The 27,664-nt window shown below is 35.4% G+C and overlaps 1 protein-coding gene across 1 annotated transcript; it reads right to left on the reverse strand.

The window, feature by feature from the left end:
- Positions 1-19,972: 19,972 nt before the first annotated feature.
- On the reverse strand, positions 19,973-27,658 carry LOC121878307 (sphingosine-1-phosphate lyase 1-like). Its single transcript, XM_042384412.1, has 4 exons — positions 27,646-27,658; positions 22,415-22,568; positions 21,955-22,043; positions 19,973-20,170 (listed from the first exon to the last, which is right to left on the reverse strand). Exons 2-4 carry the CDS (start codon positions 22,560-22,562, stop codon positions 19,988-19,990), a joined length of 420 nt encoding a protein of 139 aa, XP_042240346.1. The 5' UTR covers positions 22,563-22,568; positions 27,646-27,658; the 3' UTR covers positions 19,973-19,987.
- Positions 27,659-27,664: the final 6 nt, after the last annotated feature.

A 27,664-nucleotide genomic window follows, 5' to 3' on the forward strand; every position in this document is an offset into this window, starting at 1 on the left:
GATTTGCAATCAGCGGCTCAGAAGTACATATACAGAGATTTTCAGCAAAATCAAATTTTTGGCCAAAAACATAAGTCTTTTACCTTAGTAATTTTTTGACCAAAATAGACTTTTCTCTCGGAATTAGAATTTGAGGGGCCTAACCAATTAATTACTTCCAGAAGAACACAAAAACACCAAAATCTCACCTGGAAAACCCATAGTTGGCTCGTAATTACATTTGAAAAAGTCCAAAGCACTGAAAAAGTCCTAAAAATACTCCAAGCCTCATTAAGGCCACTAATTACCCTCCAATCGAAACGAGGATCATAGATTTGCAATCAGCGTGCTCACGAGTACATATACTGAGATCTTCAACAAAATCAAATTTTTGACCAAAACATAAGCCTTATACCTTAGTAATTTTTTACCAAAATAGACTTTTCTCTCGGAATTGAAATTTGAGGGGTTTAACCAATTAATTACTTCCAGAAGAACACAAAAACACCAAAATCTCAAATGGGAAACACATAGTTGGCTAGTAATTAGCATTGAAAAAGTCCTAAAAATACTCCAAGCCTCATTAAGGCCACTAATTACCCTCCAATCGAAACGACGATCATAGATTTGCAATCAGCGTGCTCACGAGTACATATACTGAGATCTTCAACAAAATCAAATTTTTGACCAAAACATAAGCCTTATACCTTAGTAATTTTTTTACCAAAATAGACTTTTCTCTCGGAATTGAAATTTGAGGGGTTTAACCAATTAATTACTTCCAGAAGAACACAAAAACACCAAAATCTCACCTGGGAAACACATAGTTGGCTAGTAATTAGCATTGAAAAAGTCCAAAGCATTGAAAAAGTCCTAAAAATACTCCAAGCCTCATTAAGGCCACTAATTATTATCCAATCGAAACGAGGATCATAGATTTGCAATCAGCGGCTCAGGATTACATATACTGAGATTTTCAGCAAAATCATCTACAAAAAACATATAAGTCTTATACCTTAGTAATTTTTACCAAAATAGACTTTTCTCTCGGAAATGGAATTTGAGAGGTTTAACCAATTAATTACTTCCAGAAGAACACAAAAACACCCAAATCTCACATGGGAAACCCATAGTTGGCTAGTAATTAGCATTGAAAAATTCATAAGCGTTGAAAAAGTCCTAAAAATACTCCAAGCTTCATTAAGGCCACTAATTACCCTCCAATCGAAACGAGGATCATAGATTTGCAAAAAGCGTGCTCAGGAGTACATATACTGAGATTTCCAGCAAAATCAATTTTTTGGCCAAAAACATAAGTCTAATACCTTAGTAATTTTTTGACCAAAATAGACTTTTCTATCGGAATTGAATTTTGAGGGGTTTAACCAATTAATTACTTCCAGAAGAACACAAAAACACCAAAATCTCACCTGGGAAACCCATAGTTGGCTAGTAATTAGCATTGAAAAATTCATAAGCGTTGAAAAAGTCCTAAAAATACTCTAAGCTTCATTAAGGCCACTAATTACCCTCCAATCGAAACGAGGATCATAGATTTGCAAAAAGCGTGCTCAGGAGTACATATACTGAGATTTCCAGCACAATCAATTTTTTGGCCAAAAACATAAGTCTAATACCTTAGTAATTTTTTGACCAAAATAGACTTTTCTTTCGGAATTGAATTTTGTAGGGTTTAACCAATTAATTCCTTCCAGAAGAACACAAAAACACCAAAATCTCACCTGGGAAACCCATAGTTGGCTAGTAATTAGCATTGAAAAATTGATAAGCGTTGAAAAAGTCCTAAAAATACTCCAAGCCTCATTAAGACCACTAATTACCCTCCAATCGAAACGAGGATCATAGAAATGCAAAAAGCGTGCTCAGGAGTACATATACTGAGATTTCGAGCAAAATCAATTTTTTGGCCGAAAACATAAGTCTAATACCTTAGTAATTTTTTGACCATAATAGACTTTTCTATCGGAATTGAATTTTGAGGGGTTTAACCAATTAATTACTTCCAGAAGAACACAAAAACACCAAAATCTCACCTGGGAAACCCATAGTTGGCTAGTAATTAGCATTGAAAAATTCATAAGCGTTGAAAAAGTCCTAAAAATACTCCAAGCCTCATTAAGACCACTAATTACCCTCCAATCGAAACGAGGATCATAGAATTGCAAAAGGCGTGCTCAGGAGTACATATACTGAGATTTCCAGCAAAATCAATTTTTTGGCCAAAATCATAAGTCTAATACCTTAGTAATTTTTTGACCAAAATAGACTTTTCTCTCGGAATTGAATTTTGAGGGGTTTAACCAATTAATTACTTCCAGAAGAACACAAAAACACCAACATCTCACCTGGGAAACCCATAGTTGGCTAGTAATTAGCATTGAAAAATTCATAAGCGTTGAAAAAGTCCTAAAAATACTCCAAGCCTCATTAAGACCACTAATTACCCTCCAATCGAAACGAGGATCATAGAATTGCAAAAAGCGTGCTCAGGCGTACATATACTGAGATTTCCAGCAAAATAAATTTTTTGGCCAAAACATAAGTCTAATACCTTAGTAATTTTTTGACCAAAATAGACTTTTCTCTCGGAATTGAATTTTGAGGGGTTTAACCAATTAATTGCTTCCAGAAGAACATAAAAACACCAAAATCTCACCTGGGAAACCCATAGTTGGCTAGTAATTAGCATTGAAAAATTCATAAGCGTTGAAAAAGTCCTAAAAATACTCCAAGCCTCATTAAGGCCACTAATTACCCTCCAATCGAAACGAGGATCATAGATTTGCAAAAAGCGTGCTCAGGAGTACATATACTGAGATTTCCAGCAAAATCAATTTTTTGGCCAAAAACATAAGTCTAATACCTTAGTAATTTTTTTGACTAAAATAGACTTTTCTACCGGAATTGAATTTTGAGGGGTTTAACCAATTAATTACTTCCAGAAGAACACAAAAACACCAAAATCTCACCTGGGAACCCATAGTTGGCTAGTAATTAGCATTGAAAAATTCATAAGCGCTGAAAAAGTCCTAAAAATACTCCAAGCCTCATTAAGATAGTACCTAATCAGAAACGAGGATAATAAGCTGCGTTAGCATGCTCCGAAATTACATATACTGAGATTTTCAGCAAAATCAAATTTTTGACAAAAAACATAAGTCTTATGCCTTAATACTTTTTAGACCAAAATTGACTTTTCTCTCGGAATTGAAATTTGAATGGGTTAACCAATTAATTACTTCTAGAAGAACACAAAAACACCAAAATCTCACCTGGGAAACCCATAGTTGGGCAGAAATTGGCTTAGAAAAAGTCGTAAGCATTGAAAAAGTCCTAAAAATACTCCAAGCCTCATTAAGGCCACTAATTACCCCCCAATCGAAACGAGGATCATAGCTTTGCATTCGGCATGCTCAGGAGTACATATACTGAGATTTTCAGCAAAATCGAATTTTTGACCAAAAACATAAGTCTTATGCCTTAGTAATTTTTTGACTAAAATTGACTTTTCTCTCGGAATTGAAATTTGACGGGTTTAACCAATTAATTACTTCCACAAGAACAGAAAAACACCAAAATTTAACCTGGGAAACCCATAGTTGGCTAGTAATTAGCTTTGAAAAAGTCCTAAGCGTTGAAAATGTCCTAAAAATACTCCAAGCCTCATTAAGGCCACTAATTACCCCCAATCGAAACGAGGATCACAGCTTTGCATTCAGCATGCTCAGGAGTACATATACTGAGATTTTCAGCAAAATCAAATTTTTGACCATAAACATAAGTCTTATGCCTTAGTAATTTTTTGACCAAAATTGACTTTTCTCTCTGAATTGAAATTTGAGGGGTTTAACCAAATAACTACTTCCAGAAGAACAGAAAAACACCAAAATTTCACCTGGGAAACCCATAGTTCGGTAGAAATTAGCTTTGAAAAATTCCTAAGCATTGAAAAAGTCCTAAGAATACTCCTAGCCTCATTAAGGCCACTAATTACCCCCCAATCGAAACGAGGATCATAGCTTTGCATTCAGCATGCTCAGGAGTACATATACTGAGATTTTCAGCAAAATCAAATTTTTGACAAAAAACATAAGTCTTATGCCTTAGTAATTTTTTGACTAAAATTGACTTTTCTCTCGGAATTGAAATTTGAGGGGTTTAACCAATTAATTACTTCCACAAGAACACAAAAACACCAAAATTTCACCTGTGAAACCCATAGTTGGCTAGTAATTAGCTTTGAAAAAGTCCTAAGCATTGAAAATGTCCTAAAAATACTACAAGCCTCATTAAGGCCACTAATTACCCCCAATCGAAACGAGGATCACAGCTTTGCATTCAGCATGCTCAGGAGTACATATACTGAGATTTTCAGCAAAATCAAATTTTTGACCATAAACATAAGTCTTATGCCTTAGTAATTTTTTGACCAAAATTGACTTTTCTCTCGGAATTGAAATTTGAGGGGTTTAACCAATTAATTACTTCCAGAAGAACAGAAAAACACCAAAAATTTCACCTGGAAACCCATGGATTGATTGAAATTAGCTGAAAAAAATTCTAAGCATTGAAAAAGTCTAAAAATATACAGCGCCATTAAGGCCACTAGTACCCCCAATCGAAACGAGGTTCATAGCTTTGCATTCAGCATGCTCAGGAGTACCTCTTTGAGATTTTCAGCAAAATCAAATTGCAGCCAAAAACATAAGTCTTATGTAATACTTTTTGAGCCAAAATTGACTTTTCTCTCAGAATTGAAATTTGAGAGTTTAACCAATTAATTAGCTTCCAGAAGAACACAAAACACCAAAATCTCACCTGGGGAAACCCATAGTTGGGCAGAAATTTGCTTAGAAAAAGTCCTAAGCATTGAAAAAGTCCTAAAAATACTCCAAGCCTCATTAAGGCCACTAATGATCCCCCAATCGAAACGAGGATCATAGGTTTGCATTCAGCATGCTCAGGAGTACATATACTGAGATTTTCAGCAAAATCAAATTTTTGACCAAAAACATAAGTCTAATGCCTTAGTAATTTTTTGACCAAAATTGACTTTTCTCTCGGAATTGAAATTTGAGGGGTTTAACCAATTAATTACTTCCAGAAGAACACAAAAAAACCAAAATTTCACCTGGGAAACCCATAGTTGGCTAGTAATTAGCTTTGAAAAAGTCCTAAGCATTGAAAATGTCCTAAAAATACTACAAGCCTCATTAAGGCCACTAATTACCCCCAATCGAAACGAGGATCACAGCTTTGCATTCAGCATGCTCAGGAGTACATATACTGAGATTTTCAGCAAAATCAAATTTTTGACCATAAGCATAAGTCTTATGCCTTAATACTTTTTAGACCAAAATTGACTTTTCTCTCGGAATTGAAATTTGAATGGTTTAACCAATTAATTACTTCCAGAAGAACACAAAAACACCAAAATCTCACCTGGGAAACCCATAGTTGGGCAGAAATTTGCTTAGAAAAAGTCCTAAGCATTGAAAAAGTCCTAAAAATACTCCAAGCCTCATTAAGGCCACTAATGATCCCCCAATCGAAACGAGGATCATAGGTTTGCATTCAGCATGCTCAGGAGTACATATACTGAGATTTTCAGCAAAATCAAATTTTTGACCAAAAACATAAGTCTAATGCCTTAGTAATTTTTTGACCAAAATTGACTTTTCTCTCGGAATTGAAATTTGAGGGGTTTAACCAATTAATTACTTCCAGAAGAACACAAAAAAACCAAAATTTCACCTGGGAAACCCATAGTTGGCTAGTAATTAGCTTTGAAAAAGTCCTAAGCATTGAAAATGTCCTAAAAATACTACAAGCCTCATTAAGGCCACTAATTACCCCCAATCGAAACAGGGTTCATCAACTTTGCATTCAGCATGCTCAGGAGTGCATATGCTGAGATTTTCCTTAAAATCAAATTTTGACCAAAAACACTAAGTCTTTATGCCTTAATACTTTTTAGACCAAGTGACTTTTCTCTTGGGTGAAATTTGAATGGTTTAACCAATTAATTACTTCCAGAAAGAACACTTACAAAAACACAAAAAAATCTCACCTGGGAAACCCATAGTTGGGCAGAAATTAGCTTAAGAAAAAGTCCTAAGCTTTGAAAAAGTCTCAAAATACTCAAGCCTCATTAAGGCCTGATGACCCCCCAATCGAAACGAGGATCACAGCTTTGCATTCAGCATGCTCAGGAGTACATATACTGAGATTTTCAGCAAAATCAAATTTTTGACCATAAACATAAGTCTTATGCCTTAGTAATTTTTTTACTAAAATTGACTTTTCTCTCGGAATTGAAATTTGAGGGGTTTAACCAATTAATTACTTCCACAAGAACACAAAAACACCAAAATTTCACCTGTGAAACCCATAGTTGGCTAGTAATTAGCTTTGAAAAAGTCCTAAGCATTGAAAATGTCCTAAAAATACTCCAAGCCTCATTAAGGCCACTAATTACCCCCCAATCGAAACGAGGATCATAGCTTTGCATTCAGCATGCTCAGGAGTACATATACTGAGATTTTCAGCAAAATCAAATTTTTGACCATAAACATAAGTCTTATGCCTTAGTAATTTTTTGACCAAAATTGACTTTTCTCTCGGAATTGAAATTTGAGGGGTTTAACCAATTAATTACTTCCAGAAGAACAGAAAAACACCAAAATTTCACCTGGGAAACCCATAGTTCGGTAGAAATTAGCTTTGAAAAATTCCTAAGCATTGAAAAAGTCCTAAAAATACTCCTGGCCTCATTAAGGCCACTAATTACCCCCCAATCGAAACGAGGTTCATAGCTTTGCATTCAGCATGCTCAGGAGTACATATACTGAGATTTTCAGCAAAATCAAATTTTTGACCAAAAACATAAGTCTTATGCCTTAATACTTTTTAGACCAAAATTGACTTTTCTCTTGGAATTGAAATTTGAATGGTTTAACCAATTAATTACTTCCAGAAGAACACAAAAACACCAAAATCTCACCTGGGAAACCCATAGTTGGGCAGAAATTAGCTTAGAAAAAGTCCTAAGCATTGAAAAAGTCCTAAAAATACTCCAAGCCTCATTAAGGCCACAAATGACCCCCCAATCGAAACGAGGATCATAGGTTTGCATTCAGCATTCTCAGGAGTACATAAACTGAGATTTTCAGCAAAATCAAATTTTTGACCATAAACATAAGTCTTATGCCTTAGTAATTTTTTGACCAAAATTGACTTTTCTCTCGGAATTGAAATTTGAGGGGTTTAACCAATTAATTACTTCCAGAAGAACTGAAAAACACCAAAATTTCACCTGTGAAACCCATAGTTGGCTAGTAATTAGCTTTGAAAAAGTCCTAAGCATTGAAACAGTCCTAAAAATACTCCAAGCCTCATTAAGGTGACTAATTACCCCCCAATCGAAACGAGGATAATAGCTTTGCATTCAGCATGCTCAGGAGTACATATACTGAGATTTTCAACGGAAATCACATTTTGGACCAAAAACATAAGTCCTAATACCTTAATACTTTTGGAGCCAAAAGTCGGCTTTTCTCTCGGAATTGAAATTTGAGGGTTTAACCAGATAATTACTTCCAGAAGATCACAAAAACACCCAAAATCTCACCTGGAAACCCATAGTTGGGCAGAAATTGAAAGCTTAGAAAAAGTCCTAGCAGTGAAAAAGTCTAAAAATACTCCAAAGCCTCGTGGGCCACTAATTACCCCCCAATCGAAACGATGAACATAGCTTTGCATTCCAGCATGCACAGAATTACATATACTGAGATTTTCATAAAATCGAATTTTGACCAAAACATAAGTCTCTTATGCCTTAGTAATTTTTTGACTAAAATTGACTTTTCTCGGAATTGAAATTTGAGGGGTTTAACCAATTAATTACTTCCACAAGAACACAAAAACACCAAAATTTCACCTGTGAAACCCATAGTTGGCTAGTAATTAGCTTTGAAAAAGTCCTAAGCATTGAAAATGTCCTAAAAATACTCCAAGCCTCATTAAGGCCACTAATTACCCCCCAATCGAAACGAGGATCATAGCTTTGCATTCAGCATGCTCAGGAGTACATATACTGAGATTTTCAGCAAAATCAAATTTTTGACCAAAAACATAAGTCTTATGCCTTAGTAATTTTTTGACCAAAACTGACTTTTCTCTCGGAATTGAAATTTGAGGGGTTTAACCAGTGTAGTACTTCCAGAAGAACACAAAACGCAAAATTTCACCTGGAAACCCATAGTTGGCTAGTAATTGCTTTGAAAAATTCTAAAGCATTGAAAAATTCTAAAAATGCTCCTGGCTCATTAAAGGCCTCTAGTACTAATCGAAACGGGATCATAGCTGCATTCATGCTCGGAGTACATATACTGAGATTTTCATAAAATCAAATTTTGACAAAAACATAAGTCTTATGCATGGCAATTTTTTTTTGACCAAAATTGACTTTTCTCTCGGAATTGAAATTTGAGAGGTTTAACCAATTAATTACTTCCAGAAGAACACAAAAACACCAAAATCTCACCTGGGAAACCCATAGTTCGGCAGAAATTGGCTTAGAAAAAGTCCTAAGCATTGAAAAATTCCGAAAATACTCCAAGCCTCATTAAGGCCACTAATTACCCCCCAATCGAAACGAGGATCATAGCTTTGCATTCAGCATGCTCAGGAGTACATATACTGAGATTTTCAGCAAAATCAAATTTTTGACCATAAACATAAGTCTTATGCCTTAGTAATTTTTTGACCAAAATTGACTTTTCTCTCTGAATTGAAATTTGAGGGGTTTAACCAATTAACTACTTCCAGAAGAACAGAAAAACAACAAAATTTCACCTGGGAAACCCATAGTTGGCTAGTAATTAGCTTTGAAAAAGTCTTAAGCATTGAAAAAGTCCTAAAAATAATCCAAGCCTCATTAAGGCCACAAATGACCCCCTAATCGAAACGAGGATCATAGGTTTGCATTCAGCATTCTCAGGAGTACATATACTGAGATTTTCAGCAAAATCAAATTTTTGACCAAAAACATAAGTCTTATGCCTTAATAATTTTTAGACCAAAATTGACTTTTCTCTCGGAATTGAAATTTGAGGGGTTTAACCAATTAATTACTTCCAGAAGAACTGAAAAACACCAAAATTTCACCTGGGAAAACCATAGTTGGCTAGTAATTAGCTTTGAAAAAGTCCTAAGCATTGAAACAGTCCTAAAAATACTCCAAGCCTCATTAAGGTGACTAATTACCCCCCAATCGAAACGAGGATAATAGCTTTGCATTCAGCATGCTCAGGAGTACATATACTGAGATTTTCAGCAAAATCAAATTTTTGACCAAAAACATAAGTCTTATGCCTTAATAATTTTTAGACCAAAATTGACTTTTCTCTCGGAATTGAAATTTGAGGGGTTTAACCAATTAATTACTTCCAGAAGAACACAAAAACACCAAAATCTCACCTGGGAAACCCATAGTTGGGCAGAAATTAGCTTAGAAAAAGTCCTAAGCATTGAAAGTCCAAAAAATAATCCAAGCCTCATTAAGGCCACTAATTACCCCCCAATCGAAACGAGGTTCATAGCTTTGCATTCAGCATGCTCAGGAGTACATATACTGAGATTTTCAGCAAAATCACATTTTTGACCAAAAACATAAGTCTAATACCTTAATACTTTTTAGACCAAAATTGACTTTTCTCTCGGAATTGAAATTTGAGGGGTTTAACCAATTAATTACTTCCAGAAGAACACAAAAACACAAAAATCTCACCTGGGAAACCCATAGTTGGGCAGAAATTAGCTTAGAAAAAGTCCTAAGCATTGAAAAAGTCCTAAAAATACTCCAAGCCTCATTAAGGCCACTAATTACCCCCCAATCGAAACGATGATCATAGCTTTGCATTCAGCATGCACAGGAGTACATATACTGAGATTTTCAGCAAAATCGAATTTTTGACCAAAAACATAAGTCTTATGCCTTAGTAATTTTTTGACTAAAATTGACTTTTCTCTCGGAATTGAAATTTGAGGGGTTTAACCAATTAATTACTTCCACAAGAACAGAAAAACACCAAAATTTCACCTGGGAAACCCATAGTTGGCTAGTAATTAGCTTTGAAAAATTCCTAAGCATTGAAAAAGTCCTAAAAATACTCCTGGCCTCATTAAGGCCACTAATTACCCCCCAATCGAAACGAGGATCATAGCTTTGCATTCAGCATGCTCAGGAGTACATATACTGAGATTTTCAGCAAAATCAAATTTTTGACAAAAAACATAAGTCTGTAGTAATTTTGACTAAAATTGACTTTTTTCTCAGGAATTTGAAATTTGAGGTTTATTGATTCATTACTTCACAGAACACAAAAACTTTCAAAATTTCACCTGAAATATGATTTATTAGTAATTAGCTTTGAAAAAGTCCTAAGCATTGAAAATGTCCTAAAAATACTACAAGCCTCATTAAGGCCACTAATTACCCCCCAATCGAAACGAGGATCACAGCTTTGCATTCAGCATGCTCAGGAGTACATATACTGAGATTTTCAGCAAAATCAAATTTTTGACCATAAACATAAGTCTTATGCCTTAGTAATTTTTTGACCAAAATTGACTTTTCTCTCGGAAATGAAATTTGAGGGGTTTAACCAATTAATTACTTCCAGAAGAACAGAAAAACACCAAAATTTCACCTGGGAAACCCATAGTTCGGTAGAAATTAGCTTTGAAAAATTCCTAAGCATTGAAAAAGTCCTAAAAATACTCCTGGCCTCATTAAGGCCACTAATTACCCCCCAATCGAAACGAGGTTCATAGCTTTGCATTCAGCATGCTCAGGAGTACATATACTGAGATTTTCAGCAAAATCAAATTTTTGACCAAAAACATAAGTCTTATGCCTTAATACTTTTTAGACCAAAATTGACTTTTCTCTTGGAATTGAAATTTGAATGGTTTAACCAATTAATTACTTCCAGAAGAACACAAAAACACCAAAATCTCACCTGGGAAACCCATAGTTGGGCAGAAATTAGCTTAGAAAAAGTCCTAAGCATTGAAAAAGTCCTAAAAATACTCCAAGCCTCATTAAGGCCACAAATGACCCCCCAATCGAAACGAGGATCATAGGTTTGCATTCAGCATTCTCAGGAGTACATAAACTGAGATTTTCAGCAAAATCAAATTTTTGACCATAAACATAAGTCTTATGCCTTAGTAATTTTTTGACCAAAATTGACTTTTCTCTCGGAATTGAAATTTGAGGGGTTTAACCAATTAATTACTTCCAGAAGAACTGAAAAACACCAAAATTTCACCTGTGAAACCCATAGTTGGCTAGTAATTAGCTTTGAAAAAGTCCTAAGCATTGAAACAGTCCTAAAAATACTCCAAGCCTCATTAAGGTGACTAATTACCCCCCAATCGAAACGAGGATAATAGCTTTGCATTCAGCATGCTCAGGAGTACATATACTGAGATTTTCAGCAAAATCAAATTTTTGACCAAAAACATAAGTCTTATGCCTTAGTAATTTTTTGACCAAAATTGACTTTTCTCTCGGAATTGAAATTTGAGGGGTTTAACCAATTAATTACTTCCAGAAGAACACAAAAACACCAAAATTTCACCTGGGAAACCCATAGTTGGCTAGTAAATAGCTTTGAAAAATTCCTAAGCATTGAAAAAGTCCTAAAAATACTCCTGGCCTCATTAAGGCCACTAATTACCCCCCAATCGAAACGAGGTTCATAGCTTTGCATTCAGCATGCTCAGGAGTACATATACTGAGATTTTCAGCAAAATCACATTTTTGACCAAAAACATAAGTCTAATGCCTTAATACTTTTTAGACCAAAATTGACTTTTCTCTCGGAATTGAAATTTGAGAGGTTTAACCAATTAATTACTTCCAGAAGAACACAAAAACACCAAAATCTCACCTGGGAAACCCATAGTTTGGCAGAAATTGGCTTAGAAAAAGTCCTAAGCATTGAAAAATTCCTAAAAATACTCCAAGCCTCATTAAGGCCACTAATTACCCCCCAATCGAAACGAGGATCATAGCTTTGCATTCAGCATGCTCAGGAGTACATATACTGAGATTTTCAGCAAAATCAAATTTTTGACCAAAAACATAAGTCTTATGCCTTAGTAATTTTTTGACCAAAATTGACTTTTCTCTCTGAATTGAAATTTGAGGGGTTTAACCAATTAACTACTTCCAGAAGAACAGAAAAACAACAAAATTTCACCTGGGAAACCCATAGTTGGCTAGTAATTAGCTTTGAAAAAAACCTAAGCATTGAAAAAGTCCTAAAAATACTCCAAGCCTCATTAAGGTGACTAATTACCCCCCAATCGAAACGAGGATAATAGCTTTGCATTCAGCATGCTCAGGAGTACATATACTGTGATTTTCAGCAAAATCAAATTTTTGACCATAAACATAAGTCTTATGCCTTAGTAATTTTTTGACTAAAATTGACTTTTCTCTCGGAATTGAAATTTGAGGGGTTTAACCAATTAATTACTTCCAGAAGAACACAAAAACACCAAAATCTCACCTGGGAAACCCATAGTTGGGCAGAAATTAGCTTAGAAAAAGTCCTAAGCATTGAAAAAGTCCTAAAAATACTCCAAGCCTCATTAAGGCCACTAATTACCCCCCAATCGAAACGAGGATCATAGCTTTGCATTCAGCATGCTCAGGAGTACATATACTGAGATTTTAAGCAAAATCGAATTTTTGACCAAAAACATAAGTCTTATGCCTTAGTAATTTTTTGACTAAAATTGACTTTTCTCTCGGAATTGAAATTTGAGGGGTTTAACCAATTAATTACTTCCAGAAGAACACAAAAACACCAAAATCTCACCTGGGAAACCCATAGTTGGCTAGTAATTAGCTTTGAAAAAGTCCTAAGCATTGAAAATGTCCTAAAAATACTCCTGGCCTCATTAAGGCCACTAATTACCCCCCAATCGAAACGAGGATCACAGCTTTGCATTCAGCATGCTCAGGAGTACATATACTGAGATTTTCAGCAAAATCAAATTTTTGACCAAAAACATAAGTCTAATGCCTTAATACTTTTTAGACCAAAATTGACTTTTCTCTCGGAATTGAAATTCGAGAGGTTTAACCAATTAATTACTTCCAGAAGAACACAAAAACACCAAAATCTCACCTGGGAAACCCATAGTTCGGCAGAAATTGGCTTAGAAAAAGTCCTAAGCATTGAAAAATTCCTAAAAATACTCCAAGCCTCATTAAGGCCACTAATTACCCCCCAATCGAAACGAGGATCATAGCTTTGCATTCAGCATGCTCAGGAGTACATATACTGAGATTTTCAGCAAAATCAAATTTTTGACCATAAACATAAGTCTTATGCCTTAGTAATTTTTTGACCAAAATTGACTTTTCTCTCTGAATTGAAATTTGAGGGGTTTAACCAATTAACTACTTCCAGAAGAACAGAAAAACAACAAAATTTCACCTGGGAAAACCATAGTTGGCTAGTAATTAGCTTTGAAAAAGTCCTAAGCATTGAAAAAGTCCTAAAAATACTCCAAGCCTCATTAAGGTGACTAATTACCCCCCAATCGAAACGAGGATAATAAATAGTATCCAGCATGCCCAGAGCATATATACGATTTTCAGCAAAACCGAATTTTGACCAAAAACATAAAGTCTTATGCCTTAGTAATTTTTTGACCAAAATTGACTTTTCTCTCGGAATTGAAATTTGAGGGGTTTAACCAATTAATTACTTCCAGAAGAACACAAAAACACCAAAATTTCACCTGGGAAACCCATAGTTGGCTAGTAATTAGCTTTGAAAAATTCCTAAGCATTGAAAATGTCCTAAAAATACTCCTGGCCTCATTAAGGCCACTAATTACCCCCCAATCGAAACGAGGATCACAGCTTTGCAATCAGCATGCAAAGGAGTACATATACTGAGATTTTCAGCAAAATCAAATTTTTGACCAAAAACATAAGTCTTATGCCTTAGTAATTTTTTGACCAAAATTGACTTTTCTCTCCGAATTGAAATTTGAGGGGTTTAACCAATTAATTACTTCCAGAAGAACACAAAAACACCAAAATTTCACCTGGGAAACCCATAGTTGGCTAGTAATTAGCTTTGAAAAATTCCTAAGCATTGAAAAAGTCCTAAAAATACTCCTGGCCTCATTAAGGCCACTAATTACCCCCCAATCGAAACGAGGATCATAGCATTGCATTCAGCATGCTCAGGAGTACATATACTGAGATTTTCAGCAAAATCAAATTTTTGACAAAAAACATAAGTCTTATGCCTTAGTAATTTTTTGACCAAAATTGACTTTTCTCTCGGAATTGAAATTTGAGGGGTTTAACCAATTAATTACTTCCAGAAGAACAGAAAATAACAAAATTCCCACCTGGAAACCTATGTTGGTTATAATTAGCTTCTTTGAAAAGTCCTAAGCATTGTGTGTGTCCAAAATACCTGGGCCTCATTATGTGACTAATTCTCTCAATCGAAATGAGGATAATAGTCACATTCAGCATGCCTAGAGCATATATATACTGAGATTTTCAGCAAAATCAAATTTTTGACCAAAAACATAAGTCTAATGCCTTAGTAATTTTTTGACCAAAATTGACTTTTCTCTCGGAATTGAAATTTGAGGGGTTTAACCAATTAATTACTTCCACAAGAACAGAAAAACACCAAAATTTAACCTGGGAAACCCATAGTTGGCTAGTAATTAGCTTTGAAAAAGTCCTAAGCATTGAAAATTTCCTAAAAATACTCCAAGCCTCATTAAGGCCACTAATTACCCCCCAATCGAAACGAGGATCATAGCTTTGCATTCAGCATGCTCAGGAGTACATATACTGAGATTTTCAGCAAAATCAAATTTTTGACAAAAAACATAAGTCTTATGCCTTAGTAATTTTTTGACTAAAATTGACTTTTCTCTCGGAATTGAAATTTGAGGGGTTTAACCAATTAATTACTTCCAGAAGAACACAAAAACACCAAAATCTCACCTGGGAAACCCATAGTTGGCTAGTAATTAGCTTTGAAAAAGTCCTAAGCATTGAAAATGTCCTAAAAATACTACAAGCCTCATTAAGGCCACTAATTACCCCCCAATCGAAACGAGGATCACAGCTTTGCAATCAGCATGCTCAGGAGTACATATACTGAGATTTTCAGCAAAATCAAATTTTTGACAAAAAACATAAGTCTTATGCCTTAGTAATTTTTTGACAAAAATTGACTTTTCTCTCGGAATTGAAATTTGAGGGGTTTAACCAATTAATTACTTCCACAAGAACAGAAAAACACCAAAATTTAACCTGGGAAACCCATAGTTGGCTAGTAATTAGCTTTGAAAAAGTCCTACATTGAAAAAATGTCCTAAAATACCCAAGCCCTCATTAAGGCTGCTACTAATTACCCCCCCAATCGAAACGAGGATCATATAGCTTTGCATTCAGCATGCTCAGGAGTACATATATATACTGAGATTTTCAGCAAAATCAAATTTTTGACCAAAAACATAAGTCTTATGCCTAGTGGCAATTTTGACCAAAACTGACTTTTCTCTCGGAATTGAATTTGAGGGTTTAACCACCAATGTTTCCCACAAGAACAGAAAAACACCAAAATTTCACCTGGGAAACCCATAGTTCGGTAGAAATTAGCTTTGAAAAAGTCCTAAGCATTGAAAATGTCCTAAAAATACTCCAAGCCTCATTAAGGCCACTAATTACCCCCCAATCGAAACGAGGATCATAGCTTTGCATTCAGCATGCTCAGGAGTACATATACTGAGATTTTCAGCAAAATCAAATTTTTGACCAAAAACATAAGTCTTATGCCTTAATAATTTTTAGACCAAAATTGAATTTTCTCTCGGAATTGAAATTTGAGGGGTTTAACCAATTAATTACTTCCAGAAGAACACAAAAACACCAAAATCTCACCTGGGAAACCCATAGTTGGGCAGAAATTAGCTTTGAAAAATTCCTAAGCATTGAAAAATTCCTAAAAATACTCCTAGCCTCATTAAGGCCACTAATTACCCCCCAATCGAAACGAAGTTCATAGCTTTGCATTCAGCATGCTCAGGAGTACATATTCTGAGATTTTCAGCAAAATCGAATTTTTGACCAAAAACATAAGTCTTATGCCTTAGTAATTTTTTGACTAAAATTGACTTTTCTCTCGGAAGTGAAATTTGAGGGGTTTAACCAATTAAATACTTCCAGAAGAACTGAAAAACACCAAAATTTCACCTGTGAAACCCATAGTTGGCTAGTAATTAGCTTTGAAAAAGTCCTAAGCATTGAAAATGTCCTAAAAATACTACAAGCCTCATTAAGGCCACTAATTACCCCCCAATCGAAACGAGGATCACAGCTTTGCATTCAGCATGCTCAGGAGTACATATACTGAGATTTTCAGCAAAATCAAATTTTTGACCATAAACATAAGTCTTATGCCTTAGTAATTTTTTGACCAAAATTGACTTTTCTCTCGGAAATGAAATTTGAGGGGTTTAACCAATTAATTACTTCCAGAAGAACAGAAAAACACCAAAATTTCACCTGGGAAACCCATAGTTCGGTAGAAATTAGCTTTGAAAAATTCCTAAGCATTGAAAAAGTCCTAAAAATACTCCTGGCCTCATTAAGGCCACTAATTACCCCCCAATCGAAACGAGGTTCATAGCTTTGCATTCAGCATGCTCAGGAGTACATATACTGAGATTTTCAGCAAAATCAAATTTTTGACCAAAAACATAAGTCTTATGCCTTAGTAATTTTTTGACCAAAATTGACTTTTCTCTCGGAATTGAAATTTGAGGGGTTTAACCAATTAATTACTTCCAGAAGAACACAAAAACACCAAAATTTCACCTGGGAAACCCATAGTTGGCTAGTAAATAGCTTTGAAAAATTCCTAAGCATTGAAAAAGTCCTAAAAATACTCCTGGCCTCATTAAGGCCACTAATTACCCCCCAATCGAAACGAGGTTCATAGCTTTGCATTCAGCATGCTCAGGAGTACATATACTGAGATTTTCAGCAAAATCAAATTTTTGACCAAAAACATAAGTCTTATGCCTTAATAATTTTTAGACCAAAATTGACTTTTCTCTCGGAATTGAAATTTGAGGGGTTTAACCAATTAATTACTTCCAGAAGAACACAAAAACACCAAAATCTCACCTGGGAAACCCATAGTTTGGCAGAAATTAGCTTAGAAAAAGTCCTAAGCATTGAAAAAGTCCTAAAAATACTCCAAGCCTCATTAAGGCCACTAATTACCCCCCAATCGAAACGAGGATCATAGCTTTGCATTCAGCATGCTCAGGAGTACATATACTGAGATTTTCAGCAAAATCAAATTTTTGACCTAAAACATAAGTCTTATGCCTTAATACTTTTTAGACCAAAATTGACTTTTCTCTCGGAATTGAAATTTGAATGGTTTAACCAATTAATTACTTCCAGAAGAACACAAAAACACCAAAATCTCACCTGGGAAACCCATAGTTGGGCAGAAATTAGCTTAGAAAAAGTCCTATGCATTGAAAAAGTCCTAAAAATACTCCAAGCCTCATTAAGGCCACTAATGATCCCCAATCGAAACGAGGATCATAGGTTTGCATTCAGCATGCTCAGGAGTACATATACTGAGATTTTCAGCAAAATCAAATTTTTGACCAAAAACATAAGTCTAATGCCTTAGTAATTTTTTGACCAAAATTGACTTTTCTCTCGGAATTGAAATTTGAGGGGTTTAACCAATTAATTACTTCCAGAAGAACACAAAAACACCAAAATCTCACCTAAACCATTAGTTGGCTAGTAATCAGTACTGAAAAAGTCTTAATATTTGAAAGTCTCAAAAATATTCAAGTTCATTGGCGTCATCGAATGATATTTATCAGCATGCTCAAGAGTACATATACTGAGATTTTCAGCAAATTCAAATTTTTGGCCAAAAACATAGGATTTTTTCAATGCTAATTACTAGCCAACTATGGGTTTCCCAGGTGAGATTTTGGTGTTTTTGTGTTCTTCTGGAAATAATTAATTGGTGAAACCCCTCAAATTCCAATTCCGAGAGAAAAGTATATTTTGGTAAAAAAATTACTTATGTTTTTGGCTAAAAATTTGATTTTGCTGAAAATCTCAGTATATGTACTCTTGAGCATGCTGATTGCAAATATATGATCCTCATTTCGATGGGGGGGGGGGTAATTAGTGGCCTTAATGAGGCTTGGAGTATTTTTAGGGCTTTTCAATGCTAATTAAACTTTAATATTCGAAATATTCCATTCACTCCGGCTGCAGTGGCTGGGCCTTCTCCATCGCCTTGACGTGATGTTGGTAGCCCTTCATAAACATCAGCCTCTCAAAGCTGCCATTTGACAAGGTGGCTCTCTTGGCCCTAAAGATATCTTTGCACGTACTAACACGCAGTCAGCCAAGCATGCCTGACTGGCTGTTGGAGACACTCGTCGCGGCGTCACACGCTTAGAACAGATAGGAACAAACATGTATAAATTTTGTTAGCGGAACTAAATTTAGTGGAAGCTAATTGGTCCGCAAATGGTTTCCAAAGTTAGCGAAAATGGTAATCCGCTAACGAGAAAGTTAGCTTCGCTAATTAGCGGTTAGCGGAACCTTACCCACCACTGCACACAAGACACATACAAATATATAATAATGGAAAAAACCTCTCAAAATAATCAGAAACAAAACAACAAAATCTGTGCTTTGCTATAACTTCAAGAGTGAGGTGCGTCCCCGTCTGGAGTACTGTCACCCCATTTGCTCACTGAGGTATGCTAGAGACTGTCAATTGATTGAAAATATCCAAAGGAGGGCCACTAGACTGGTGCCTGCTCTACGGAGCTTCAATTACCCAGAGAGATTGGAGCTCCTGCAACTACCTAGCTTATACTACAGACATCTCAGGGGGCACTACTTGGTCGAATGTACATACCTGGAACTGGCAGACATCTGCCACACAAGAGGTCACAGCTCAAGGTTGAAGAAGCCACAAGTCCAAAAAACTGTGACGGCAAACTTTTTCGTAGTGAAAATTGTGAACTCTTGAACAATCTGCCAGAGAACATTGTGACGACACCGAGTGTGAGCTCATTCAAGGCCAGACTTGACCAATACTGGAGCAGGTTCCGATATATTCAGGAGCCAGTGCATGCCCAGTATTTGCTAACAGTGCATAATAGAGACATGACCGATCGCCCAAGCGCCTAACAAGCCGATCAGTGGCGAAGAGGATAAAAGATAAAAGTTAAAAAAGTATGGTCCATCATGGCAAAAGCTGCAGAGAGATCCAGCAAGACCAGAAGGGAGGACATTCCTGTGCAAGTGTTTATTACCAAATTGTTATGAATTTTTCATGAAGCAGTTTCAGTTGAATGATGCTTCCTATAGGTTTTATGTCATTTAAGAGAAGTACAGTCCCAGTTATGTGATAAAATTGTGATAATGTCATAAAATATAACCCTGTGAACATAATTCCAATTATTAATATTATGGCCATGACATAATGTCTCACCAAACCCTAAGTTAACTAACACAATATAAAATGCGGTCAAATTTTTTACTATGATTCAATGAGCCAAAAACATACTGCTTGCAGTAAAAACATTACCCAGCCTTATCAGTCTGAACAGTGTGCCATGTAATTGAAAATGTCCTGATCCTTTGGTAATGGGCATGTTCTGCCAAAGGGTGTTTTAGTACTAAGGATTTCACAAGTTACTTGCTAATGTCTCATTGGTCATGAAAAAAACGGGAGCAAGCAAACGAAAGTAAAAAATTATTCTATTTAATTATAATATGTACCATATATTAAGATTAAAAGAACTGCAATACATGCTATAAAAAAATATGCTTCCAACTGCAATTAATATGAGATAATCAAAGTCCCTCAACAATATCAATATCTCTTCTTAAGTAACTGTTGGTATCCTTACCATACTGTGTATACTTGGTGGCCTCATCCATAATTCGCTCAGAGCCCCAGCCTTTCTCTGGCAACTTGGTTAAATACGGAGCATTATCGATGGCTTGGTTTAGATCATGTGTCATCGAAACTGATACCTGACACAAGAGGCATAAATTATTATGAAGAATTTAGAAACACAGTGTGGAACTTTTTTTCTATCAATAATTTTGACAACAATTACAGTACAGTACTGTAGTATTCATACTTTTTAATATGTCAGTAAAATGGTACTGTAAACACAAACTCGAGATTCAATGGGAAACTATCCCATCCAATTATCTGTGTTTTAACCCTTGTATCCTTCAAAATCTCAGGGATGACCACTTATATATTTTCAACACATACTTCAGGAATCCTGTTACACTTTTCATTTCTCAGGCTGGTTTTTAAAGGCATCTGAGTCATACACATAATTGGTATTAAATGCCTATCTAGCTGTCTGAAATTTACCAAAGTACAGTTCATCAAAATTCCATGGAAAGAGAAATCTACGAGTTGAAATTAAAAAAAAATGTTTGTGGGTCAGAGGTTAGATAATGAAACCTCACCAGAAAGATTTATTTCACACATAAACCTCTCAGATTTTTTATCTCTCTGGGGACACGGCATTTAATTTAATTCATCCGTCGTAGTCCCTGCATTTCCCTGGCCCTTCTACCCTGAACTTTTGCCCCTAATATTTTTCCTATTATCCCTTCTTCCCTTAACTATAACCAAAGTACAGTACAGTCCTGTACCTGTATAACATTTTCCTTATTCTTTAATTTTATATTTCTCTTGATGTTTTTGCCAATCTTAGAATGTCTTCAATTGTTTTCCTGTTAGTGTAAATTGTTTTTTACCATTCTCCTATAATACCACATTTAAGAGGCCTCTAAACTTCTTCTGGTATTATCTGAAGGTATCCACATTTATGATCCATACAACAGTAGTGGCCATACATAGCATTTCACCAGCAAATTTCTCAAACCGAGCTTAATGTACCTTTTTATCAGATATCTTTGATTATGAAACACTGTTTTTGGTTGACCTAATCATGTTTTAATTCGTTAGGTACATCAACCATCACAGCTCATTTTATTGCCTACTTTATGTATAAAAATTTCCTTTTGCTTAAGATCCCTGTTGCCTACCATGATTTTTCATTTTGGATTTGTTTTTAATTTGTGGGGCAAGGTAATGGGGCCAAAAATATTCTAGATGAAAGAACAAATGGTAAAACCAATAAAATAACAATATTGCCCAACAGCATTCCAGTTTTGAATTCATGGACCTCATTTCGTTTACACCTGCATGAAAGTTATATGAACAGTCCAGAACAAAAGACCTATAACCTCTCCTGCAGCTCCACAAACCCAGAGATTCAGACTCGTGAACCCGAAGCAATAAAAACTGATGCATTGTTTTGTCCATGGATGTTTCGGATTCATGAATCTGAATCTCAGAGTTCGTGGAGCAGCAGAAGAGGTAATATGTCTTTTGTTCAGGACTGTACATGTGCAATACAAAACAGGTTAAGATATAAAAACATTTATGTGGGTATACCACTAACTTTAACAGCTAAAGCTTAACTCTTGTGCATGGGGTCCCTTCTCTGCTGAATAAAATTGTCTGGTGGTAAACAAATAAAATATTAAGAATGGCATCCTCATGGTAAAGGGGTTAATGTTTACATAATGTTTTAAAGATGGACAGCTGCAACACCAAGGTTTAAGTTTGGGTGGAACTGTGACTTATAAAAAGTGCACATAAAAGTAGAGTACAGTACTGTACAATACTATAAAAATAACTTTCTAGACTGGCTGAAACCTTTCTGGTCTAATCTTGCTTTACTCACTGCTCCAACTAAAGGTTCAAAACAAACTTTAAAATCACAAACCTTTTCTATTTCCTCCTCAATTTTGGCTTTCACTGTTGGAACCTTTCTAGCCAACTTGAACACTGTCTTTTTTCCCCTTTCAAAGAGAGCTGAAAAACAAATATATATATCAGCATTGTGGTTATCAGCATATATATATATATATATATATATATATATATATATATATATATATATATATATATATATATATATATATATATATATATATATATATATATATATATATATATATATATATATATATGAAATAAATCAATAAATACTATCTATATACACTAAGGTACAGTACAGTATGTCCAATAATCATATTCCTACTTTTCAGCTGGGTAAACTATAATCATCAAAATATTGCTACTATCCAAAAATTACACACTAAAGTAGTAAGCATCAAGTTTGTGTAGGGGAAGTAAAGTTTGAATAGAGAAAGGAAATAACAGTTGCAAAATAAATACCGTACTTTCATCTTTAAAGAGAAAGTTTTTAGCCCACGCTAGTAGGATGGTCGCTCCTGCTGTCCTCAAGATAATCTCCCAAGCTGGTTTACCTTCACATAATTCATTGACATACTCCTGAGCCATCACAAGATATTTATGGGAAACTTCCATTTTTGTCTGTAGAAAGAAAAACATCTCATAAGACTACAAAAGCAGCAAGAAAGCATCCACGTTACCAAGAAAAGAGTAAAATTCAGAGGACAGATACGGCACTGTATATATAAGTTTTAAGGAAGGCCAAGTGAAGAGAAGCACATCCTGTGGTATTTTACTCAATTACCCTAAGGCTTATAAACTCAAGAGACAAAATTTAATGAGTTAATACAGGTGTAGCTGTATTACACTTATAAGCATTTCAATTTCCTACTGTCACCCCAAATATTTCTATGGAGGAATGCATTTGTCAGAAAACTGTGTGAATAATAGATACAGACACAAAATTTCAAATCCAGATCAACCCAGCTACATACAATGTACGTACTGGATTTATGAACAAGAACCAAAAAATCAATAATGTAATATCTGGCTGAGCTAAGTTGCTTTTGGATACCATTCAATGGCAAAGAAGCAAACACCAGATAAAAACCATAATTATCACTGTACTGTAATTGTATAAACTTATTGACCTTGTAATACAATCTCCCACTATTCAGGCTGGTCACTGATAAAGGTTGTCAAGATAACAAGATAACAATAGTACAAGCCACATACTAAAATAAACTTACCATAAAACACTAACATGTGATTTATCAACCACAATTTTCATTCTCTCTCTACCATGATAAAGCTTGGATTACCATCATTTACATAGAGAAACTAAATCACAAACAAAATACAGTATCAGGATAAACACACAGTTAAGACAATGCAATTGGTATACAGTACAGTACAAAAAATTTGATATTACAGTAAATCCCTCAATTTACATGGTGCATTAGAGTATTTTTCCAAGGTTTCACTTATAATGAAGATATTAGTGATGACCTCGACATGTGCGCAAAAATCCCTCTTCTATGGTGAAAATTATCACCAGAGTCTGTAAAAGAGAATGAATGACATCCCAAGAGCCCAGGTCATCACCAGCATCAGGAAAATTAGATGTACCTGTATTTGAAGGGGCGTGTAGTGGGTGAGTGCTGAAGAGGAGAAGGAAGAACGGTGTGGCTGTGACACAGGGCCCCCAGTGTGGCACTGATTGGCTCAGCCATCTCCCCAGGTTGTTATCGATATCCGCCCAACCAACACCAAAAGAACTAACACTCGCCCAATTAAATGTATTTTTATGAACATCTAGTGTATGTGTATTCCAATTGTTTTATGTTAGAAAAATTAGCTTAGAATGAGAGATATTTAATCCTTTTCTCATTTTCCAAACAGTGTTTTCTTTATCGAGTCTCAGGTAGAGGAATATTTCAACAATTGATGTTCCTTAATTCGTCCACCACCTGCCTGCCATGCCCCTCTGTACACTTTTCTTTACAAACTCTCATTTCAATTATATGGTACAGTACATTTAACTGGCTAGGAAATAACCTATAAAGATCTCATTGTGATATGTTTAGTGTCAATATTTTAACAGCAAAGCTGGACAGTTACTGAGCCAACACCTTTTTTGAATACCTGTAATGTACGTATACTGTATATATTACAGTACTTTAAAATAGCTTTTTTCCTGGTACAGTAATTTTATTTTACTTGAGTAACATTTCAGGCATTTATTGAAACTCTTAGTTTGTTAGTAATTATGTTTTTCTGGCCTTTCATTATTTCATTATTTTATTCTAGGCATCTAAGCAGTGAGTGCGATATTTTCCCATCAGAACTCTGTAAGCAAGCAACACTCTTCCAACCAATTCAAATTCAGCATATCTATCTTGGAGCAGGATCAACCCAGAAAACTTAGTCCCCAACTGATTACCTTACAGGATCTATCCTCAATCTGGTCAGGTACCCTGTGTCAGGCAGCTGTCATAACTGCAGCAAGTCATAGAAGTGGGAGAAGGATGTACAACATAACAAAAGTTATTCCACTTACTAAAAAAGGGAAGGTCTATAAGAAAAGAAGTGATGCTGCAACTCCTCTTCACTACACATTTCTTTATTGTTATCTGTGGAAATCACAGGGAACATGATCAACCAATGTCTGGTGCCTCCTGTGGTACTAGTATCTCACATACTCTCAGAGCTGACTAGTGAAACCAGATTCAAGAATGTTAAGAACAATTATCATCCATTCATCCACACTATAAGATACAAATATGGAGTCAAGGATTCATTCAGTTATTTGAAGATGACTTGATAGGTGTGACTGGTAGCCACATGAATCACCCACAGGATCAAAGGCCAAAACCACAAAGGACACATGAGGTGCAATTATCGGGAAGTCCACAGTAGGGAGGTGGATAAGACAAAATGAAGTAACTTCCCTTTCTCTCATGATGTTTGCTTGTTTTTTTATATCGTCATATGTATTATGTAACCATATTGCATGCAGCATAACCCTATTTTTGGTCATTATGAAATAACTTAAATCTATGAAAATGCATAACAATATTAAACAGATGTCTCTGTATGTCATAAACTTGTCACCACAAGCGTGTGTACAGAGTACAAATATAGGCATTTCACTCGCACATTAAGTTGAGCTGAATATATACAGTATACGTGCTGTTCTCAAACCCATGACTGATAAGGCTTAAGAATCTGATTATTAGCCATTATGAAATGTTAACATGTCCTAATGGTTCCGACTATACGAGTACAGTATAGTGCATGTTCAAATACAGTACACACAAGAAGCATTGAAACAGTTTCCTTTGATACAACACTTACTAAACTGACACATATTTGCAGCACCTTTAATTCAACAACATTGTGACAAATGTGTACATAAAGCAATATTTATACAACTAATATCATTAGCAATGAAATACCATAATTATGCCAAGGTACAATTAGCAGGTGTGTGTAAAATTTACCACATGCGCCACCTTGTGATAGGTGTAAGCTTGTAACCACAACCAAGGGGGTAACTTACCTACAAAAGAGACAGCAGACATAAGGACATTGTGTAATGATAAGATAAAATGGATCCACAGGTTACTTGACTCTCGCCTCCTCAGCACCAATGGCTTGCCAACACTGCTCAAACTTAGGTAATTTATCACTACCTACTAAAGTATAAAGTGTTACACAAAGAGGAACATATATAACATTTTACACAATCACCTCATTCTTTCTAAGGAATGGAATTGTCTTTTATACAAAACTTGCAAAAAGAAAACTAAAAGAACTTAAAAGAAAGCTGGAAATGCTGTACAGGTGCTGTAGCTACTCCACTCCTGAGCAGTTGCTTCAAATATATAAGGGATTCGTTCATCCTAACTTGGAGTACTGCTCTCATACCTGGGGTGGCTCTTCTTCTGCCCAAATGTTAGTTCTGGTGGAATCAAAGGCATTTCGTCTTATTAGCTCTCCTCATTTAGTTGATAATCTTTATTCCCTTTCTCTTCGCCACAATGTTGCTTCACTCTACTCTCTTTTACAGGTATTTTACCAGACACTAGGTAGTTGGCAGTTACCAAACAGGGAGATACTACTGCCTGGGAAGATATTGGAAGCATAATGTATTGTCTAATGGTAAACCCTGCTGCCATATGATATCACGAGAATTGTGACCAAGTCCCAGGTTGCTGATCTGACTTTCTGCTTCATTTACACACAATTGCTGGGTGTTTAATCATCAGGTGATATAGGCTAGGGAGCCAAGTCTTCAAGTATCTGGCGGCACATAATAAAAATGACAATTGGACGAGAGAACCCCAAGTAAAACTACCTGTATATTATATTTGTCCTTTTCGTGATAATCAGGAATTCTGTCCATTACTATATCATGTTTCTGTCTATCTCCATGAGTAATATCATGCTTCTGTCCATTACTATATCATGCTTCTGCCAATCAGTATATCATGATTCTTTCCATCACTATACCATGCCTCTGACTATCATTCTACCATACCTTTGTCCATCACTTTAAGTTATATCATGTCTCTGTCCATCACTACAGGGTATATCATGACTCTGTTCATCACTATATCATACCTCTGTCCATCACTACAGGGTACATCATGCCTCTGTCCATCACTACAGGGTTTATCATGTCTCAGTCCATCACTCCAGGGTACATCATGCCTCTGTCCATCACTCCAGGGTACATCATGCCTCTGTCCATCACTACAGGGTTTATCATGTCTCAGTCCATCACTGTATTATGCCTCTGACCATCACTATATCATGCCTCTGTGCAAGTGTCCATTGCTATATTAAGACTTTGTCCAAACTTGTGACTGAGTGAATGTAATAATATTGAAAAATTAATATCTCGGTTATCGTTAATTTTCGGTGGAAATATCATAGAAGAAAAATGTCTAAACATTACGAAATACATATTAATAACAGCGAAAGAAAGACCGGTGCAAGACTATAAATTCACCCCAAACAACACCAAAAAATCTTTGAATACCTGACCTAATGTTCCCTAACTTGTAAAAATGTTAAGAATAACTTGTTTATGAATCCCTCCTATCTGAACACCGAAAACAACACATACTAAAATCCAAAAACATGAAATAAGCTTTGTATAGTTTTAGGATTTTTAAAGGTTAGGAAACGTTAGGTCAGGTTTTCAAAGATCTGTTTGTTAAGTATTTTACCCCACATTTTCCCACTACTTCAAAGCCCTGCCCAGTGCCCAATTTAAACAAATAATAGTTGGTAATTTGATCTATTAAAATACTCGACAAATACAAATTTCCGACGGAAACTCCATTGAAGAAAAGTGTCTTAGAATTGTCTGAACTGTGTGAAAAACGTATCCTTTTAAGGAAAAATCGAAACCTGGCTACTATCATTAAATGACCTAATATTCCTTTCAATCGTGATAACGTACAGTGATTTAATTATTATTTTCGGTAATAGTGAAACTTACAGGCTAAGAGAAGAGGTTTCGCAAATAAGGCATCCCACTAATCACCTGAAATAGTAATTAGGTGTGTCAATGTACAGTATATAATCTCGTGAATCTTATGTATACTCTAACGTAGTGTCACCACCATACCATCCACTGTATTTAAAGTAAATTACAGATCTGTATGTGTACGTTATGTAGAATCCCTCTCCTTCCCCAGTCCCTTACCGTCAAGAGTAAGTAATAC

Source organism: Homarus americanus, unplaced genomic scaffold, assembly GCF_018991925.1.
Source record: "Homarus americanus isolate GMGI-L3 unplaced genomic scaffold, GMGI_Hamer_2.0 scaffold41027, whole genome shotgun sequence".
NCBI classification, from domain to species: domain Eukaryota; kingdom Metazoa; phylum Arthropoda; class Malacostraca; order Decapoda; family Nephropidae; genus Homarus; species Homarus americanus.

Coding starts and splice junctions, on each gene's coding strand:
- LOC121878307 (XM_042384412.1), bottom strand. CDS start 22,562: ATGGAAGTTTCCCATAAATATCTTGTGATGGCTCAGGAGTATGTCAAT. Junction 22,044..22,414: donor CTTTCTCTTTAAAGATGAAA/GTACGGTATTTA, acceptor TTTGTTTTTCAG/CTCTCTTTGAAAGGGGAAAA. Junction 20,171..21,954: donor TTGAGGAGGAAATAGAAAAG/GTTTGTGATTTT, acceptor CTCTTGTGTCAG/GTATCAGTTTCGATGACACA.